The sequence below is a fragment of the Embiotoca jacksoni genome, unplaced genomic scaffold, assembly GCF_022577435.1.
Source record: "Embiotoca jacksoni isolate LCO1_2020_lvr unplaced genomic scaffold, fEmbJac1.0.p SCAF_16, whole genome shotgun sequence".
Taxonomy (NCBI): domain Eukaryota; kingdom Metazoa; phylum Chordata; class Actinopteri; family Embiotocidae; genus Embiotoca; species Embiotoca jacksoni.
In genome coordinates, this window is record NW_027185296.1 from 6713131 (window position 1) to 6735348 (window position 22218).

The 22218-nt window shown below is 41.1% G+C and overlaps 1 protein-coding gene across 1 annotated transcript in view; it reads left to right on the plus strand.

The window, feature by feature from the left end:
* The first annotated feature begins 1252 nt into the window (after positions 1-1252).
* Positions 1253-22218, plus strand: part of fbn2b (fibrillin 2b) — a 68392-nt gene continuing 47426 nt past the window's right edge. The window contains exons 1-5 of the mRNA XM_069150543.1: positions 1253-1319; positions 5265-5589; positions 14910-14992; positions 15130-15237; positions 21478-21573. Of these exons, the coding sequence (XP_069006644.1) occupies positions 5411-5589; positions 14910-14992; positions 15130-15237; positions 21478-21573 (466 nt within the window). The 5' untranslated portion in view covers positions 1253-1319; positions 5265-5410. The remainder of the gene's footprint in view (positions 1320-5264; positions 5590-14909; positions 14993-15129; positions 15238-21477; positions 21574-22218) is intronic.

The following is a 22218-nucleotide window of genomic DNA, read 5'->3' on the forward strand; positions in this document are numbered from 1 at the left end:
CTGTCTTGTATTCAAACAAAGTTGAATCTTCATGTCAAAGATGAAGGTCAAACGAGAAAACAAAAAAACCCTAATATTCAAAATGTCGTGACTCTTCTACAATTAGAAGAAGTTATAATTTTTGCCAGGAACATTTGTAGAGTCAGAAAACTATAGTATCACATTTTTGCCAAAATTTACCCCGCTAGCACAAAAGGAACCGGACAGATTTGGGATAAAACAGATGTGCCAATCAAGGTTTTGATTCCCTGAATGTTTTGACTCTCTGCACAATCTCTATCAAATATCAACAAAAGACCCACAATGGCTCTTTATCAATGTAACTGAATTTACCTATAGATGTAACAGATAGAACAACAATTTGGCTTTGGATAAAAATTTGATTCAGATTGTATATGGGGGTATATCAAATCAAAGTTTCAATACATTTATCCTTCAATTGCCTCATTTATCATGGGGTAATTTTTTTTAAACTGAATTTGCATCAAGTTCATGCCAGAACAGTCTCCTTTCTGGAGCTACACTCAACCATTTTTGTTGACAGTGGTGAAATCAGGGCTGTGGGTAGCGACATTTAAGATGTGGTCAGCTGTCCTCACCAATATACCACCCAGATGGCCACTCTCTCAATGTTAACTTCCTATCAGCACTTGTGGCAACAAAGCACAAGGATGTGTCAATCACAAGCACCAGTAGGCTTTGGCAGTAAATAGCAGGACTATTTAAATAGCAAGCATAAATTTGAGACACTGCGGCAACATGTTCTGAAGGCTTTGCTGTTAACTTCATAAATTGTCTGTGATTTGAGCCAATCTATGTGAAATTAGACTTTACACTTACATTCTGCTAAACAACCATAAAATATGGCAACAAATCACAACCTTTTTAAAACTTTAATCATGAATCATTAAGGCTTCTTCAGCTTTGATTGGATAGTATGATAATAAATTAATGCAAGTTCTGCAGCACTCATGCATCATCATGATTAACTTATCTCATCTTTTGCATAGGAGGAGTGTTTTTGGCCGACTGATGATAGTGAAGCCATGTTAGTCAGAGTGGAGGTTTAGCTGCTTGGCCCCTGTTATAACAACTCTAGGAGTCTTGAGGAATGTGGGTTTGTCCTGCAGTCCGTTACAACCCCCTCTCTCTCAGTGTCTGCCTCACTCCGTGTCCCCTCCCTTCTTCCAAATAGGGCAATTCCCTAACTTTTCTCTTTTTCTCACCAGGCTATAGTTCAATATTCCATTCTGGGGCACATATCCTGTCTCAAATTCCGACTGGGCTCCTCGACGCCAAAGTACTCCAACTGCTGCAAGGTAGGCTATTGTGTGTATTGGAGATCCTTTGACAACACTACAATTTGGTTGTCAATGGCATTGATGGTGACTTGTTTCAGAAGTCTGTTATTTCACGGGTATTAATTCCTCATGCATGGCTGCGAAATAGATGCGGGTCAAATAACAAGATTAAAATAGTTTAACATTTGTTACCGGATGAAGCGGAAGTTGCTCTTTTTTTTAAGAAAAAAAGGCAAGTCACTTTTTACAGTTTGATAGCTCGCCTTGTTGGAGTGTATCTTTACTGCAGAGTGAAGCGGAGTAAAAAAAAAAAAAAAAAAAAAGAAGGCGCACCAACTTATTTTTCCATCTGGGACTAAGTTGTGTTTCAGCGAGTAGAGCTGATATTGCGTTTTTCTCCATTCATAAAGTTGTGGTGCTCAGCTCATTTCACTGCCTCAATATTGTGGAAAATCCTATTTGCCGTTTTTGTCTGCCGACAGCAGATGGTTTGAATGGCTGGCTTACAATTGTAGCAGACTGAATCAGGTACTTGTGTATCTCTGTTATAGCCAACTTGGTGAACTTACAGAATGCAGATATAACTGTGGTATTGCATCTACATCAACTCTATAGGAATGTAAAGTTGTGCTGTGATAAGCTTTACTTTTCAGATCAGTGTGCGAGCAAATGTTTTGTCACATCAACGACACATTTGCAGTGATTAGATGATTTATCACGAATGCAAGATGGATGCTTTACCTGCTTTACTTTGACAGCACAGTTGGAGAAGTGCTCAGCAGAGCTCTCACTCCGTAATTGATCATGCATTTCTTTTGTTCGGAATTGATCCCGCCTCCATGCTCTTCTCTTACTGGGGAGAAGTTAACAGTCACAACCTTTTCTATTTTGTCGTGTTTCAGGTGAAATGTTAGAAAAATTTACCTTTAAATTTAAGATTAAGCAATACAAGAGGAGATAAAATAGGCCACCACAGATCCAGGTTGATATACACATTTTAATGCATTTATAGGCCTATGTATTTTCATTAAAAATAATAAAAAAAGACAATAACAATTATCATATATTCACATTGTCGTATCTTAATATCCATCACTTCCTGTCATCATCTTTGTATACTTGACTGAGTCAATCAGTCTCTCATATTTCATTAAATGAATCTGAGTTGGTGGGATGTGGAGTCATATTTCTTTTCTTTTCCTTGTCCAGCCCAGATATGTAATGTGGTTGGACCTATGTATGGCTAGAGGACTGAAGGTTGGGTCTGCTGAGGTTGTATATCACCAGGGGCCCACAGTTCACTGTTAAACCCTGTGGTCTATAATGATGTGGAGAAGAGAAAATAAACCTCACGGCTGTTTAATGCAGTTGGACCCTGGATGTTTTTCATTTCAATATACCCTAATGCAGTTAGGGCAGGGTCGTAAGACTCTATAAGCCATTTACTGTATGGGGTTAGCAAATCAAAAATAATTTGATTTAGAAACCCAGGCTCTATGAACCACACAATGAGAGTAATTGAAATGTGTGTAATTATGTAGATGAGTAATTGGTCTTCGCAATCAATTAAATGTTCCCACTCTTCTTTCTGGTTATTAAATGAGTCACGGAGAGAAAACGGTTTAGCTGATTAAATCATCTGCTTATACCTGGCTAGCAAATTTAACTCCTGTCCTTACAAGCAGCTTCCCTTTAGTCTGCGACTCTGGCTCCCTCTAGTCTCAAAGCAAAGCCTTAGGTCGGTGATTCTCTTTTTTGTGTACTACCCCTTTAAATCAAAGCAATGTCACAAGCTGAATATATGTACGAGCTGTGAGGAAGTGATGTGCCCTGATAAAATTCTTCCTTCTTTCATAGTTTTTAAGGGCCAACTCAGTAAAAAGTTGAAAAAAAAAAAAACCCAACTAACATAATTTGTGTAAATTACACACATTTTCTCATTTTCCTTACCTTGTGACCTCTTGTGGGTGCTGAACCTTTTTGGAAACAAGATGGATGGACTACATGGAAGGGGGGCTGAAAAATAAGAAACTAGATGCACAGCCATTATGCTTATAACACTGCGGCTGTGTTAAAGTATAGAAACATAGAGGCTTTTTAATTGTGTAGTAGCTCAGAAGGAAAAAAAACAATCTCAGTATGAAGACGTGTCAATTTATAACAGCTTCTTGAATTTCATATGATTGCAATCTTTATTACAGCTTTTAATGTCAACAAACATTTAATCTTGAACTGCACTGAGGATGTCTCTCATCAATTTATGACTTTTCTCTGTAGTTTGTAGTCACTACACAGTATTTGGTGTCTGATGAGTGATAAACCATTTATGAGAGTGCTTTGAAGTGCAGTACAGTGAAAACAAATTGCTAGAAGTCAGAATTTGAGAGTCTCTAAGTATTTCCTTGCATGTTCTTCTTTATTCACCCTCCACTCATGTTTTCTCTTTTCTTAATCTAACCACCAAGCATGTCACAAACAAAAAAAATCTAATCACTGGATAGTTAAATTGAAAATCGTTTTACAAAGGAGTTGTATGGTGTCCTTTTCCACAATGTTTTTAGGATTGGAATATGTGGGTGTTCTTACTTGGGTAATATGTATTTGATCTGTTAGACCAATGCTTCCCAGTAGTATTGTACCCCAGAGGGGAGCTCAATGTTCTGGAGGTCGAAATTCAACTATCAAACTTGCAAATTGAATAACCAGTAAGCTGCCCATTAACCTTGGTCAGTTGTCACAAAATCAATCGTTGCAACTTGCATGAAAACAAGTTACCAAGCAGGCAGAGAAGTTGAATTAGTAAGCTAAGTAAAGGATAGATGCTTGAAGTTGCTCATATAATGTGTAAGCATTAAAGATTACATATCCAAAAGTAAGTAAAAACATTTGAAATGTTAAGTATAATTAGTAGAGTTAGTCAGCTAAATGTAGGCATACTGGTATTTTTTTTTTTGAAAGGGCTAAAAGTAATGGATAAACTCTTTAAATAGTTAGTATAGAAGTAATTAATGATTTACATGTTTTGCTAAAGGTAACAGCTAAAATTATTTGCCAAATACAGTAATACAAAAAAACAAAATGGTTAAAAATAATTAGCTCAGCCAAAATGATGGATAGACAAATGTAAGCTATTTTTAGCTGTTGAAGTATTTCTACTTAGTCTCATCCTAAGCTAAATAAGTAAGCTAACCAAAAGTAATGTATAAAAAGTGTGTTGACGTAACTCATTAATCATTGCTTAAAGAAATTGATCAACGGTTAAAAAAAGTTAGCTAAAATATTACATTTTAGCTGAAATTATAAATTAAGAGCTGCTGTAACTAGCTGCCACTCACAACGTGCCTACTTGTAACATTAGGGTAAATTAGCCTAAAATAACATTGCACTGTATTTCATTTCATAGCACCTGACACTTTCCATTCATCCCAAGTTGTATTTATTTATTTTTTTGTCTATATAGGTTGTGTATTTATTCATTCGTCTTACTTTTTCAAAAAAAATAATTCTATTCATCTATGTTATTTTATTGTATAAATACTTGTAATTTGTTCTTATTGTGTGCACCTTTTTTTTTTTTTTTTCCTAACTGTGTTTCTATGTTTCTGTGAAGACAAAATTTCACCACTGTGGGATTAATAAATTCGAAAGTCTAAATTATAAATTAGCAGTTGTAATAGCTAAAAGTATGGATGTGGATATATTGTTTAATCCATGTATCCTATGCTGCTCCAGGTAACTTACAAATGCATACTTGACAAACACAGATTGTTCTATTGTATGAAAAAAATATTCGAACAATATAAACTTTTAAACGATCAATAGAATATAAAACCATTCAAGGCTGTGGGGTACATCTGATTGAAAGGTGTTGTGTTTAATAAACTGATCCACTTTCACTGTAGGTTTGATGTGTCTGTGTTTTATGTGTTTCTTAGCTTTTATCTTTTTTCTTCCTCTGTCTAGCCCCTACTCTGGAGTGCACACCAGGACTTGGTCTGGATCCAGGTCTAGAAACCACTGCTCAGTCTGGGTCCATACGGTGAACAAAGAGTCAGCGAGTGAGCGGTAGCACGGGGGTGATTCGGTTGGAGGGCTAGCCAGACCGACCAATGGGATCAGGGAAGCTGGCTCAGGTGCTGCTGGGATGGGCGGCGGTGTGTCTCGGGGCAGTTCATGTGGCTTACGGTCAAACTGGGAATGGGCCGTACCAAGCTAGCCGCTTCACCAGCAGCGTGGACCAGAGAGAGGTGCAGCGGGTTCGGCGCCGGGGACAGGAGACACTGAGAGGGTGAGAATCTGTGTATCACTGTCTTTGGCAAATCCCAGTTAAGCAACAATGCATACAACTGTGTGGCATATTGGTTTTATTCATACAGCCTACTGTACAGGCTTTCTTGTGGAAAGTGCTGGAAAATCAAAGTGTCTTGAACATCTCTGCTTCATCCTCTTTGGCAGCACCTATCGCAATAAGCAGCTATTGGAGCTGTGCTCTTGGACCTCACTTCCCTGAGATCCAAACAGTGTCACCCGTGTGATGTTGTTTCTTCTTCTTTGTGGATTTGCACTGGTTTTTGAAGTTTCATTGTTTGTAGTCATTGATCTTTTCTTCGTTTGGCCGCAAACTTGCCGAAAATGGAGAAAAAAAAGCCTGTATTCTTCTTCCTCTTTGTCTTCTTCATCGTCTCCTTCTTTGTCTCCTTGCTTGCCTTCTTCCTGTCTTCTTCCTCTTCTTCTTCGTCTTGTTCTTGTTTGTCTTCTTTCTCTTCTAGCACTTGGTTTCACACATAAGTAGGTTGAAGAGCAAGCCTGTTGTGTAACTTGTGATTTTTTCCCCAAAGTTTTGCCACCGACGGCCAGTTTGTTCTGTTCGTAATTCTGCAAATTGGCCTTTCATCAGTGTGCCACAGGCTCAGTCACTATTGTGTTACCTCATTTGGTGACATATAGTATTGTGACTGAACAGACTTTTGCCTTCATAAAAATCTAGGAGATTCTAATTTAAAGTTTGGTTTTGCATAAACAACTCTGAACGTTAATAGCTGTATCTGGAGAAGGTTTGAAATATAAATGCCTTTCCCCGCTTTGCTTTCCTGGCAGCTCTGTTTCAACTGCTGTGCTTTCTGGGTCGAGGCCAAGCTCGCCTTATACCAAATTATGCTGCTGAATACTACCACATTGTTTTCTCAAAAACAGCACATGTTCGACCTTAACAGGCTGTCTGCCACACTGAAATCTCTCCGTGTATTTACAGCAAATTGACATTTTCATGGGAAAGGGAGGAAAAAGCAGCTTTCCATACATCTCTTGAGGGGATGATGAATGAAAAGCGTGACCCAAATTCCCCCGAGTGCATTAGTTGCATTAGTTAAGTTGGACAAAATAGTTGGGCATTTTTCTCTCCACTGCAGTAGTGGAGAGATTGGTGTTTAAGTTGAGGCAGCCAAAGGGGAGATTAAATTATATAGGGAGGTACACATGAACATATGTATCCATGTGTGTGTTTTTTAAGGTGTTGTTTATTTGTCTGTACGTGGGGAGTATCCATTGAAATGAACTACAGGGATCACATCACCTCTCGCCAGCTGCAACCCCCCCCCCCCCCCCCCCCCCCCCCCTTGTTGCTTCTCTCTTCTGCAGCCCAACTCTCTTAGTTTGTTACCCAAACACCACCAATCGGGGTGTGGAATACATGTCATTGTATATTTCACCTCTTCTTGAAAAACAAAGGATGTTTTGTTGGAGCCCCTTTTTTCAGTGTCTGCATCAGTTATTCCAATCAGACTCCCATCTGTCCCAGCTTATGGTTCCCCCAGTGCCAAGCCACAGGAAATGAGGTATTCGTATCACTTGAGGGGGGTATGAAAAGGGGCATTTGTTTCACTGCTGTAGGTGACAAAGCAGCAGAAGGAATAACAGAGGAAAGGAAAGGTATGGAAGACAGAGAGCACATGAGGAAATGAGGGATGAGATGAAAAAGAAAATGAGAGCGATAGTGAGAAATATCGAGAGAATGACTACACACAGTGAACTGTTTTCAGTTGTGGCTTATGAGTAATGCTCGGTAAAGCTCACACAGTCAGAGAACTGGTGTTTTCTCTGAAAACATGTCCAGCGAGGGTTCCTGCTGCGTCATGGAAATAGATTTGTCTGCCTTGTCACTCATTTTGGTTAATATGGAGGACATTTGGCCATTTTGTTGAGTTACTGCATTAGAGAGAGAAAACATTGTATACCTACGGCTACACCCACACTAATACGGTTTTGTTTTAAAACAGAACTTTTGCCACGTTTATGCCTCATGCACTCCACTGCAGCGTTTTTGAAACCCTAAAACATAGACTTTTGAAAAACAACTGATCTAGATTTTGTTTGAAAAATTCGGGACGGGCGGAAATGGAGACTTTTGAAACCGATGACGCAGACTCCCACGTTTGCTTCCTAATTGTGTCACGAGGTGTCCTTCCCTGATTTCTCACCCGTTTCTGAATTACAAACAACATCAGCCTCAACCCCCAGTTTTTAAATCAACATGGATAACGTATTACAGGCCTGTTGTCTATGCCAGCGTCTGTTGTGGAGTTAAATTCTGCATTTTATGATGATACTACTGCCTCCATGCACAGGAAGCTATTATTTGAGGGATTTGGGACATTTCACGTGTCCAGCAGCGTTATCAGCCCTATATGAGGCACTGATGTTGAAACCTTATTTGATGGCCTACCATATTCTCTAACCTTCTCTCATATTCGTACCCTAACCATCTCAGTCGTCATACCTAAAACCCTAGTTTAAAATGAAAACATAGTTTTGGACCTGACAGAAGTGTGAGAGCCTGGCGGTCCTTTAACAAGTCTACTTGTGTACAGCCACTATGACAGAGTTATCCTTTGAGATACATCATCAATGAGCCACAGACTGAACCACAGATTGGCATCAAACTCAAAACATGAAATATACTGTTTGACCTGACTGAACAATAATTCACATTCACAGCTTGTCTGTCAGGCAGTGAGCGGCCAGAGGACAGAGAACTTGCACAATAGCAGATTATTTCCATCGTATAGTTAGCGGTTTCATGAGAACAACTAACAAAAGTCTGCAGAATGTTTCCATTACATTGTTAAGTTTTGGAAACACTTCAGTGTCAGGAATGAAACGCTCATGCAGTGATAGTTTTGTAAATAGGTGATGAGATTATGAAACATCTTTGATACTCGTGTGTGACAAGGTCAAAAACTCTGTTCTGTTTTCACGCTGGGCTTCAGGCCACTATGAGTACCGAGTTATCTGACAAAAATTTCCAACATCTTTTAGATTGTTTTTATTGGATTACTGCATGTTGCATGGTAATAATCACTTGAAATAACTTTAAAGTACCTCCCATGAACTGCGGCAGTCTGGCCAAAGCACAAAGTGTTGCATTTATTTTCAGTTACTCTCTGAGGGGGCTGAAAATGATCACAGTTCATCTGAAATTGGGTAAAATTAGTCATCTACATGCGAGTCCATTTCATCAAACCATCTCTGGACAGAAGCCTTGAGGATGAAGAAATCACATTTGTGATGAGTAAGTCTGTTGGCTGTTGTTTCTTCCATGGGAGTTGTTGAATACACAACTCATTCACTAACTATAATACTTGTGTCCCTATGCTTGTGTCTTACCATTGTGCTTTCTTCTTAGAGTTTCCCCAATCACAGTGGACTGTCAGTAACTCAGTATGGGCTTCACAGATTCTCCGTGTGGGAGATGGAGGGAGGTTAGCTTAATGATGGTCATTACGCTGGCCTTGGGCTGGGGTGCAGTGTTTATTTGCTGGCTGGAGTTCCATATCCCCTGGTCTGTTTCTGGTAGCGCCGGGTCTGATGCTGACTGACTCGGATTTATTGGCTCCCACAGCACACTGCACCCTGGCATCAGTCCATTCAAGGGCGGTATCTGATCAGACCTCGGGGCGGCTGGTTGGATGTCTGGCCCGCTTCACTTGATCAGTGACTATCTGGTTGGTAAAACGAGAAAGGGAAAGCATGAGGCAAAGACAGAGAGCGTTTGCTTTTCTAATGTCCTGCCAACTAAAAGAGGTGAATATTTATTGTTTAAAAAGATCACATATGTATTAGAGTTGCAAAATCCAGCCAGGTTTTCCTTTTTTTTTTTTTTTGCAACCGTCCCCCTTATTAACTTAGCCCTGCTTGGCACGGCTTTACCCAGCTCTGCAGAGGAGAGACTGGCTAACTTGGCAGACATTCAACCCAAAGGCAGAGAATTACATTTAGTCTCTCTAGTCCCTTCCAGGATAATGTCAATACCACCCTGATGGCCTGGATGGGGTCCTGTATTTACAGCCTTGGCATACATCTAATTTGACAGAGAAAAGAAGAAAATCCCCATTTTGGATGCAATAGAACAAACTGTTTTACCTCAGATGTACATGATCAGAGCAGTTTGATGACAGAGCTCGAGAAGCATTTATATTTGGCATGAATGAACGATTGCCAGTTCAGCCTTCTGTTTTATGTGTATTAGGTTCCATTTTAGAGTTTTATGTGCGTGCATTTTATGCTTACTGTATGTGCAGGCTGTAGGTGAGCTATAAAGAGAGGATTATCTGGGACAGCTGACGGGCATGTGGTCTGCGATTAAAGTGGTTTCTACTTGATGTCAAACTGTGTGAAAAGATTTAGCCATCAGTTTACTTCCGACATTTGACATCATCATACACTGTGTTGAACGCTTCGTATACAAAACATATTCACAGACATAAAGCCATTACACAAGCTCATTTACAGGATGTGGAGAGCTGCATTTGTTTTGCAATTACTTTTGCTTAACGACATGTCATTTTCTCTAATAACAAGCAATATTAGTTTTGCCACAAATGATATCAGCACAGCGAGATATTTGGTTTTATTCAAACAGATATCGCCTTTGGGGTTTGTGTGGTAGACCACAATATAAGTTACTGTGCTATACAACTTTATGTCCTGTCAGTGAGAAGGGTCATCACAACATCCATAACCATGATGTTTACTAATTTACTGTAGGCATTCCAATTCCACTTTAATTGTTCACTTCAACTTATTTTCAAATCTTTAATGGCAATAGTTTTTTTTAAGATAATACTGCTACTGGAGTACTTTGCCAGATTAAAAGATGATATATATTTATCTGACGGTCGACTGGGACTATACACTTAATATAATAAGACAATACTTTCTTCTACTTTTTTCTCTTCCCTTCTTTCCTCTATCATTCTTTCTTTCCTGATTTCTTTTAATCTTTCCTTCCCCCATATAGTTTCTGTACTCTGCTCTTTAGCTGCATGAAAATCTTCCAAACTGGTTTTATAACATAATTTACCCAGCAGCTAAAAAACAACAAATTTGTAATTTTTTTTCTTTAGGACAATATACAACTAATGCCTGATTAAAATAACTTAAATGAAAAGCAAAGCTTTAAAACTATTGAGAGTAACTTTTCCACTACGGATTAATACCCATCTGCCTCACCTCCATCTGTAATTGGGTCATCCTCTCTGCTCTACATTCATGTATCATCCCCACCTCTTAGATCTGATGGGAGAGCAACAGGCCCAGGTGTTGTTAGAGGCAGCAATACACGAGAGCCTTCATGAGGGAGGAGGGGGGTCATATACCAGGCAGATGACCTCTGACTTATGATCAGTGAACTGACACACACATACATGGGCATAGACACCTGACCTGGAGTAGTGGCAACTGTAAAGTTCTGGTCAATGTCTTTATGGAAACAGACCGTCTGTAGTCATTTTCCATGCCTACCCGCCTGGCTGGCCGGCGCTGCCCTTCCTTGTAAGTCAGTGGAGAACGGCTGCTCTGAACTGCCTTAACCTTTGCCCATATGGATTCCTGTGTGAATAGGAGCCTCAGGCCACAGCCTCATAACTTGTTAGTTTTGCAGTTTCTAATTTTATCAAACGCTTTGCTAGAAAACTCAAAGAAACCACAACAAACTCCATAGAAAATTAGAGCTCCAACTGAAATATATACCTGCCTACAAAGTGATGAAAAAAAAGAGAGAAAAATCTCTGCTAGAATTCATTGTGCGCTGGCTATAAATTTAATCTTAATTAACAGAGTTTCTTAAGATTATGAAATAAATACATTGAAACAAAATGCAAAATGTATTTTCACATTAGTGGAGTTATTTGGTATATTTCTTCTCCTAAGATCTCTCCCGCCTTCCTCTTGAACATTGAACTCCTAACTACAGTATCAGTTTTTTCTTCATTCTTCCCCTTGAATGAGGTGGCAGCCATTTTCCTTTTATTACTATTAATGGCAGTTAACGAGCCATCCGCGGGCCGGGAGGCATCTTCAAAGGCGGCGACATTGCCACAGAAGAGTTAATCTCCTTTAGATTGAGCCCTGAGAACAGTAGGACATTTCAATATTGAGGAAAACCCCTGGGGCTTAAACTTATTTTCTTCTTCTTATGCTTATGGCTGTTTTTCATTTTGTTTTACTTCGCTTCACCCTCCAAAGCCTTCTCTCTATGATAGGAGACCAGGCTCTGACCTGGAGGAAAGAGAGAGAGAGAAAAAGAGGAAGAAAAACAAACTAAGAGTTTCTGACCTCAGGGTCAGAGCCTTATAATCCTTCATATATTGACATCCCCCAGGTCTGTAACAGTGGAAAATCTTCAGCACTGTGTGGAGAAATAGATCAGGGAAGAATTCTGGTTGACTGCTCATTAAGTGTTGGAATGCTGATGTCTCGCTCTGTCCATTTCTGAAGTTTTCTTTTCAAAACCCTGTTTGGTTTGTGTGTTTGCCCCAGAATTTCAACCCCCACCAAGGGTCTGGCCTCTTCTTGCTTATACTGCTTCGTTTCCATATCTCTGTTTTCCGCTCTCACTACTCCTCCCGCTTCCTCCTCTTCTCAACATAAACTTGTTTTGCTTTCTCTCCCACTGATCTCCTGTTCCTTTCCCACCACACAGTCTTCCCTCCTCCTAATCGCCATTCCTCTCACTCTTTTCACACTTTCTCTCTAAAGCCAACTGTCACGTTTCAGTCTCTGCAAATGTCCCAAAAGAATTCACTTCCTCTGCCATTTCCCTCTTCTTTTATTTATTTTTGTAATCTTACTTCTCTTTCTGTCCACCACCTCTACCTACATAAATATATTCTGTCTGTCTGCTTGCCCACCTGTTTATCTGTCCTTCTGTCCCCTTCTGCCATCTGGTAATATGGTTCGAGGTGTGCTCTGCTCTCCATGCATCAGAGACTCAAACCCCAGCTGTCATCTCCCTGGTGATGGCCCAGGGTTGCTACGGATACTGTCTTGTGAGGAGGGGAGGAAGATGAAGAAGTTTCACACAGGAGCAGCTTAAGATGTTCATCAGAGCGACACCTTAATTTCAAACATCATATCTGGACCTTTAATCGCTTGTTATGGACGACAGATCCAACCAAAAGCTGCACTAATGGATTGTGGTCGGCTACTACAACTAGTGTCACTTTGGCTTGTCTACCTCTTCTTTGTTTTTGCTGCAGCACTAAAATCAATCAGTCAGTCTGCAGAACATGTCGTCATAATGTTTTTAATGACTGATTTATTGTTAACTTCCTGCTGGTTGCCTGGCAACTAATCCCAGCACATAAATAATTTGACACATAATAACTTTTAAAATGCCAATTTGATGTTTTTACATTACAGTTTTTGCATAGGTACAATGAATGAAACTTATTGTGTTAATTCATGAGATTTAAAGACACTGGTAGGTGAGTTTTAGCTGTTTTCCACATTTCAAGTCTTTATGCTAAGATAAGGACCACGCTGCTCTTCCCTCTACATATGTGAGTATTAGCATCTCATCAAACTCTTTGAATAAGTATATTTCCTAGCATGTGAAACATTTCCTTTAGTGACTCACCAAGCAAAAATGCAAAGGGGGCGCTGGTTAATTTCTTAAAATCTGTAGATTTGCTGCCTTTTTCACTTTTATACCATTTGTAAATGAAAAAGTTTTTGCTTTTAGGCTGTTGGTTTCACAAAATAAACAAGGTAAAAATATCACTTTCACTTTAATTATGATGTTTACTTTTTAACCATTTATATATTAATAAAAAAATTTGAAAAAAGTAGACTTGGCGTTCCAGATCAACTGAGTAAAAGCTGTGGACGTTTATGCCTACTAGAGTCATGTTTAATAAAAGAATAAGTAAAATCCTCCGCTGATTTACACGTAAACGTGAGTTTACTTTTCATGAGATGTACCTCTTAGCCTGGGTAAACAGTTGTAAAATAACCTTGATGGATTATTGAGTTAGGGTTGATAATTAAAATATATGACAGAAACTCTGCATCATTTATGGAATTTAAAAGATGGCATTTAACAGGCAGATAAGGTCTGATGAGAGACTCTCTTGAGCTGTATCATGGGAAATGGAGGCATCCAAGGACTAAAAGTCAAAATATCTCAGACTTTGCTCTGCCAATGTTTTTTTATGAGTCTAATACTAGTCCTTGGTCAGTATCAGAAAACACTGGGTAACCTAGAGTTACTGAAAACAGTTTCTACCCCCCAAAATGAAATATGTCCCAGGGGCAGAAATGGTTTAGACTACAGAGATGCGAACCCTGTGGCAAATTATTTTACCATCTGGCTCAGGCTTTATCTCTATTTACCATGCTGCGGTCCCTTAATTCTTAGTCATGCCATTCGCCAATGCAACAACCAACCACCAACACACATGACCACACATACCCGTCATTACACACTCTGAAAAGTCACTATGAACATCATTAGTGGAACCACAGAGTTGGACTCCAGTTTGTTAAACAGCTTCATACAGTGTGCTGGGATATTTAATTTGAGTGTACACAGTTATCTTGCACTAACTCTTATAAATTAGGAACTGATAGATGCAGAGATTTTTCCTCAGTTTCTAAATAAACTAAGTTATAAGTAAGTGGATATTTATTCATGGAGACACAAAATGTAGAGTTGCTCACATTGGCTTGTAAAGCAGACCTCAGTCCTGCTGCATGTTTATGTGTGTGCTCTTGCATGTATGTGCAGAGCCAGTCATCTCTAGATGTGGTATAGCCATTTCCTCGGTGTAAAACTTTGTGGCTAACCTGTCAGGGCAGCCAAGCGCTCTGTTAGATGTGATGACTCCTACATCTGTCAGAAAGGGTCAAAGTTTGCTGCCGGCTCTCCTCCAGTAAGAATCAGAGCTGAGTGAGAGGGGGTGGGCGGCAAGACGGGGAGCAGCTCTGGATGTTTGCCAGGCTTGGAATTTGAGAGAAAGGAGGACTTCACACATCCTGTCCCTCCAGTTTAGAACACAGCATTGAAAGAAAACAAAATGCTGCTCCTTATGTTGTAGGGCCCTGGCATTTCCTTCCCTCCTCCCCTCTCTGTAAATACCTCCATCCATCATTGGAGGAGGCTTTGTATCATAGTTTGTTTTGTTTGTTCGGAAAGCAGAGACCGTGCAGGTCTCCGGCAACTCAGAAAATAACTCATAACTGTGTGTATTTGTTTAGGGATTTTGCTTAAATATGTTTGGAAGGTCTGGGTCAGTAGTGAGTTTGTTTGTTCTTTCTTTTTGTCTCTGTCAGACCCAATGTGTGTGGCTCTCGCTTCCATTCATACTGCTGTCCAGGCTGGAAGACTCTGCCGGGAGGGAACCAGTGTATTGTTCGTAAGTTTCCTTCATCCTTAAACCCTCTTTGATACAATACCACAAAGCAGAGTGGAGAAGATAACAAATAGCAGTGGGACAGTTCTCTGTTAAAAGTTAGATGTACTCACCTCAGCTCTCCTTCTTACTCTCGCCAGCAATTTGCAGGAATTCATGTGGCGATGGCTTCTGCTCCAGACCCAACATGTGTACCTGTTCAAACGGACAGCTCTCTCCCAGCTGTGGAGGAGGAGCAGGAGCAGGAGGTCAGTGACATCACATTTCACACACACAAACAGAACATTCACAGTCACATCAAGCCCCATCATGAGGTGGTAGCAGACAAAATGAAGTCAAACTCGGGGAGCAGTTATCTGGTTGGATTACATTCATCTGACAGTTGACACACAAATCAGAGTCCATTTGGTGTTCAGTGTCTTGCATGAAGATAATTTGACACTTTTTAGGACCAAACCACCAAACACAGCTGAAACAGTGATTTGATTATATTCAGTAAGTTGATGTACAGACAGATAATTCAAGTCATTTCCAAGCATATCACTTAACAGTCCCCTCTCTCAGCTTTTAAAATTGAGAATATTTACTAATTTTCTGTCTTTTGTGATTGTAAACTTGTGTCAATTGAGCAAAACAAGACATTTAACTTTGTTAAAGATGTTTGGAAAGACTCTTGTTTGGAGTTAGATTAATACCACTCTCACCAGCAATTTATTATATTAGCATAAAGACTGAAAACGAGGAGGACAGCTTGCTTGGTTAGGACAGAGGATAACAAAAGTGCCTACATACACATCTAATTAACTGGAAGTAGTAAATTCCTGGACCCTCAACTATAAATAGTCAGGCACCCAATGCTGTTTTCCAGCTCTGTTTTCACACTTCAGTTTTTTGTACAAATAAAACAAGGTAAATGACATGTCATAAAACTTGAAACTTGAAGAAAATGTCAAACCATTCCAACCCTCTTATAACACGTGAGCTATAACTCTTTTAACATGCAGACGAATCATATAAAATTACAAAATACAAGATGCTTATTTTTCCTTTTTGAATACTGTAGACACGTGAAACAGCAGGATTGTTGTTTGAAAAGGGTTTTCTTCAACTGAGATTGAAGTCTGTTGCTAAAGAGCATTTGGTCTATTGATCAGCTGATCTACTCTATACAAGCACTACAAGCAGAATAATCAGAATCAGAAAGTAGAAGCACAGAAACGTATATTTCCTTTATGCCTCTGAATGGCTTGTAGCTTTACTTCACTTTACTGTGTGCCCATGATAATTGGCTCAAACTCCTGATTAAACAATGATGTCTGTTACACTGAGCAGAGTCAGTTCCCACTCCCCCAATTACCAGATGTACTGGACCCACCTTTCTCTTATGGTAGCCAGAGAAGTACTGTAGCCAGTGTAATAGTGTATAGAGTCCAAGGCCTGCATGCACCTCAGCCGGCAGGTCACAGGGTTTGTCAGGATTAAAGTAGAGAGTCTGGCTGCCCCAGCAAAGTCTACTGGGCTTAGTTACAGACCACTCAGGATGTGTGTGTGTGTGTGTGTGTGTGTGTGTGTGTGTGTGTGTGTGTGTGTGTGTGTGTGTGTGTGTGTGTGTGTGTGTGTGTGTGTTTGGAGCAGAGCGAAGTGTTTTACTGCACATGCAGAGTGTGTGAAATCATTTGTCTTTGTGAGATTACTGTAGTGTGCGCAGGGTTTAGATACAACGTTAATACGTGCAGGATGACCTGAAAACACTGTTGTTAAGCACCGCTTTGGGAGCGCGCACGTTGTGTGTCAATGTGTGTATTTAAGTGGCGTGCAATGTGTTCAGCTTCACTGCTTTAGTAGGCCAAAGTCAGCTCGTCAGTCACACCTGGCCCATGCCAGACCCCTCACACATGCTCACATTCCATTAGACCCGCTAACAGACACTTTTTCACTCGCACTGAACTGTACACAGCTACACTCATATGTAGACACTCACACTTAAATTCAAACAGACAGACAGGAAAACGTAGGTCACAGACACACACACACACACACACACACACACACACACACACACACACACACACACACACACACACACACACACACACACACACACACACACACACACACACACACACAGTGAGCATCATTTGGCTGTGACCCAGAGGTGTTGAACAGGATCTGTTCTAGACATGAGGAAAGAAGGCCCCTAGGGGGCGACCACGGAGGGAGGGGTGGAGAGAAACTGCCCCTGACCTGTATGGAAGGAGATGCAGAGATGTCCTGCAGAGTCAGTACTGTGGTCAGAGCTAGGAGGTCATAGCCCCGAGGGGTGACAGCTCAGCAGAGCTGGACCGAACTGATTGTGTGACTCTCAAGTGGGATTCATTGTGCCTCCCATACGGGTTTGCAGACAGCAGAGAGGAGAAGAATGCTCCTGAAATACTGTGTGATCACTATAATCACCATCATTATTGTTCTGTGATTAGCAGATGGGACCGTTGTTAAAATGGTCTTTTAGAGTGTGAAAGAGCTTCCTCTGGGCTCTCTGCTAGCTTTAATGAATGTCAGAGGTCAGACAACGTTCTGAAATGACATAAAGTGAAGCCCCATCAGCTTACTGATGACCCCACCTTATTTAGTCATTGATATCCATCTCTTCTATCAAGTATTAGTCTCAAACATTAAATATTTGTTGAGTTTCTTTCTATCTTATCTTCAACTACTACTGAAATACTCCTGCATTGTGGTGGGATGTCTCTGCTCCCTCATTGTTTGGTGCAAACGCTTTGTTTTGATTTGAATTCCCTCAGAGCCCTTCTCATTCCTTTAGGTGTGTTCAACCAATTACTAAGTTGAAAACTGTTTTCACAACATTATCGGTCTCCGGGGCTTTCTACCATGCCAAGAGAAGGCAAACGCTCTCATTGTAGATCTTGTATTCCCAAATGTGCTAACTCCAAAATTCAGCATTTGGAGAGGGTTCACCATTTAACAGGATAATTCAGTGCAGTTGGAGACAAATTGCAGCTCGATGGAGATCCATTTCGAAACGCCAATTTCCTCTGCTCTAATTATACAGCCTGATTCTAGCACCCTGGTTTTCTGGGTTATAGATAGCATCTTTATGTCTCACGTCTTGCTTGTGGAATGCCGAGGTTTAAATAAATCAGCAACACATTTCTGACTTTCCTCATGTAATCCACATGTCTGTGATTATTGTTGTGTCCACACAGATGGCTGTCTATGATTTTTTTTTTAATGACTCTTCCTGGAATCCTTGCTGCTTGCCGATGAACAATACGTGCACATGTTTTCTGTGGAAGGCCTGGCAGGCTGTTGGAAATGTACACATTTCTAGAAATAGAAAAGTTAAATCTTTGCAAAGCCGCGATGGCTTTATGACTGCCTGAGTCACATTTGCTGATAACCTGGAGATGTCCTGTCACTTCCCAGACAACAAGGTTTCACACTGTAAGTCACCCTTGTGATAAAGCCACAGTTTAGGGCCGAGCAGCTGTGCTGAGGATTGTATAGGGTTTTCTTTATAACCTTGTCTTCCCATAACCATAATTACAAAATCATTACCAGGGATGTTCTCGCCCTAAAGCTGAGAAACAGCTGTCTTTAGACTGACAGGCTTCCATTGGCGATCAACTGGGAGCAGTGGTGAGACCTGGGGAAGCAGAGAGGGGCCTTTTTAATTAGAAACCATGCCGCTCCATGTAGTCCATCTTGACCGCAAGGTAATGCTCTCTCCTGTTAGGTAAGTAAATAGGTTGAGGAAATAAATTGCTCCAATTTGCACAGATAATTGATGATGTGTGAGGTACAGGATACATTCCTCTGAAACCAAAGTGGAGTGTCCTAGAATGAAAATAAATCAATGCCTTTGGACCTTAACCTGCTTTGACAGCATCTTATGCAGCTTTTACATTTCCCTACATCGCCCATCCATGCTGAAACTGAGGCTGACTGGTCACTGGTCCGTGTGGTGTGTGTAAATCAGGACAAAACACAGCTATAAAGCTCCTCAGTTTTCCATTAGACACACATGCAACCGCACACTTACACTTACACACACACACACACTTACACAACCCCGGGACTTCCTGTTTCTCGCAGCCTCTCGTAAAAAAACACCCAGATGTGAGCAGCTCACCGACGACACTACCAGAATACAGAGGTGCATTGTGCTGCCACAACGCTACACCCGACTCCTTGTTGCTTAGCGTCTGGAAGATACACACACACACACACACACACACACACACACACACACACACACACACACACCCACTATCCTATTGCTCCACACGTGCAGCTTTCCAGGCACGGGTCATTGGGGCGAACCATCTTTTTCCACCTGCAGGAGATGGAGTGCCACGAGGAGGGGGGCAAAGGGGGAAGTTATCCAGTGAGATCATCTCCTTCTTGTTACAAATATGCTTGCTTCCCTCCTTCTCCTCCTCTCCTTCTCCCAACTAGTTCCCGTTACAGAGAAAGCACATGACAGAGACTAAATCTCTGTGACTTCTACCTCAAGTGTCTCTTTATCTCTCAAGTTACCTTTCTCGTTATCCTCTTTGAGGCCAGAGAGTTCAGTGACTATAAGCACACAGATAAACTGCAGTGTCTCATGCATCAAGCTATAGTCTCTCCCTCTGCCTCCTTGACCTATTTAAGAAGATAGGGAGGGGGAGCGAGGGGTGCTATTGAAAAATGGATGAGCTTACCCGAGTTACCCGCAGTTTTGAGGGGGAGTCTGGCTCAAACAGTTTTCTCCTTGGTTTATTCCATGGTTGGGAAAAATTTTAATCACCCGCTGCACTCATTATTCATGTTTCACATCACTGCTCCTATTGTTGGCCTTAAGTGAAGAAAGAGAATTAATAGTGTGTAGCGTAAACCTCACGTCCTCAATGGAGCTGAGGTTGAAACCTGACTCAACACTCCAGAGAGTGAACGAGAAGAGAGCAGAGAGAGACAACACACAGTACACCAACCTGTAAACCCAGGCTGCATGTCGCCATGAGGCTCAAGTCAAACTAAAGTAGTTTCTGTCTGTCAAGGAGACTTCCAAGTGTTGCAAAGTTTACTGGAACTCCTTCTAGACTTCCAGATGCATCAAATATACTGAAAATACCAACAATATGTTGATCATTTCACCTCTGCGCCTCGCATTTACAACAACAACACATCCAACATTCATGCTATTTGATTCATGTAACTGAAACCCGGGCCGAGGAGGCTTCCAGTAAGACAGACGTGGGTGATCACAATGAAAAGCTACCTTAGAGTACATTCACTCATTATGAATCACACAAGTCATATTTAGTGTGTTTGGGTACAGTAAGAATAAGTGGGTGGATTACAGTGGCTGAAATACCGCCTGTTGGCAAGTGTGCAAACTCAGAAAGTCTCATTAGACAAACTCAGCTACGGGGAAGCTCAGTCATTTCCCCTCTGCTGCATAGCCCTGCATGCCAGAAATGTTAAGGAGACATAAACAGGCAGATGGAGATGGAGAGAGAGAGAGAGAGAGAGAGAGAGAGAGAGAGAGGGAGAGAGAGAGAGAAAGAGAGAGAGAGAGAGAGAGAAAGAGAAAGAGAGAGAGAGAGAGAGAGAGAGAGAGAGAGAGAGAGAGAGGGAGAGAGAGAGAGAAAGAGAGAGAGAGAGAAAGAGAAAGAGAGAGAGAGAGAGAGAGAGAGAGAGAGAGAAAGGAAATTAATGTTGAACTGGCGATTTAGATATAGACAGAGGAGTATGAAAGGCACAGAGGTCATAAAGAAAAGTAGAGGAAGGAAGAACAGTAAAAGCACAAGGGGACCGAGGGACAATAAAATATCCTTTTGAGCTGTGATGAAAGACGAAAAGAGGACGTAAGAGAATACAATTCCCTGAGATCCAGTGCTGGAGGTGTCTCTGCTCCTCTCACATTGGGTTAAAAGCTGGCTCAGCAGAAAGCTGCCTGTCTGCCAGGAAGACCAATTAGTTTGTCTCCTGGAAGTGGCTCCTACATGTTAGAGATTGTCAAATTGACCCTCTCACTCTGGTACAGCCTTCTGCCAGCCAGTGAGGTCTTGCTTTACATTAAAGAAGCAGCACTTATGGTTTTTCTACTTGCTGCTCTTTCCTTCTCTTATCTTACTCCTCTGTGGATCCTATTATGTTTGGATTTTTTTTTGCCATAGTACTGAACTTCTCTTCCCCTCCGTTTCTCTTAGCTCCCTCACCCAGTTTTCCTCTCCTTTCAGCAAATTCCTCACTGACTGACAGACAGACTCGCATGCAGCTGGCTCGACTTACTGCCTTCCCCCAGTCTGCTTGATTAGCTTTGGTTTTGTGGCCTGGGGTCTTGAGCCTTATCTGTCGTTCTAAAGCCTCTAAAGAAACACCAACACTGTGCAAACCAAATGTTTAATTTAACACTGAGATGTTTGGAATTATCTGCTAATGTGCCTTTTGATTTATTGAAGAAACTTTACTCTCTCTTACAGTTCAGTCCTGTAATGTCAGGTGTATGAATGGAGGCAGCTGCGCAGAGGACTCCTGCTCCTGCCCAAAAGGATACACAGGCAACCACTGTGGACAGCGTGAGTGCAAACTGCTGCAGAGTCAGCACACCTGGGTGTAGATGTGTGTCGGGTGGTGCACTGCATTTATGCACATACGAAGTGTGATCAAAAAGTTTAGTGACTGTTCCTGCTGTGTATGAATGGAGCACAGCACAGTGATGCACATGGAGGAAGGGGAAGCGACACGGTTTCTAAGTAAGTATTTAAAGTTACATTGCTTGATCAACATCAGCATCAGTGTCATCAAGTTGCAGGGACCCAATCTGGTGAGGAGAAGGGTGGGAAGCAACGATTGTGTTATAACAGGCGAGAAAGTCAGACGTTTTCAACATGCTGTAATTGGTCGCAGTGTCCTGTAGGAGAAGTGTCATTTTGCCACGGTTCAGGTCGTTTGCACTGCATGTTTTCCCTCAGACACCTCAGAAGGTCTTAATAGAGCTTGGTGTTGACAGTCTGACCCTGGTGGACAATCTCACAGTGCACAACCCTGCGAATGTAAAAAAAAAAAACACCTCATGTTGATTAAGCGATGCAACCTGGAATACTTGCTTACAAAAGTTATTGCTCCATGCGCACTACTGTGGTGCACTCTGTTCTCTGAGCTTGTTGATCACATCTCATATGTGTCACTTGCTACACTATACACTGCGTGTATTTAGTTAA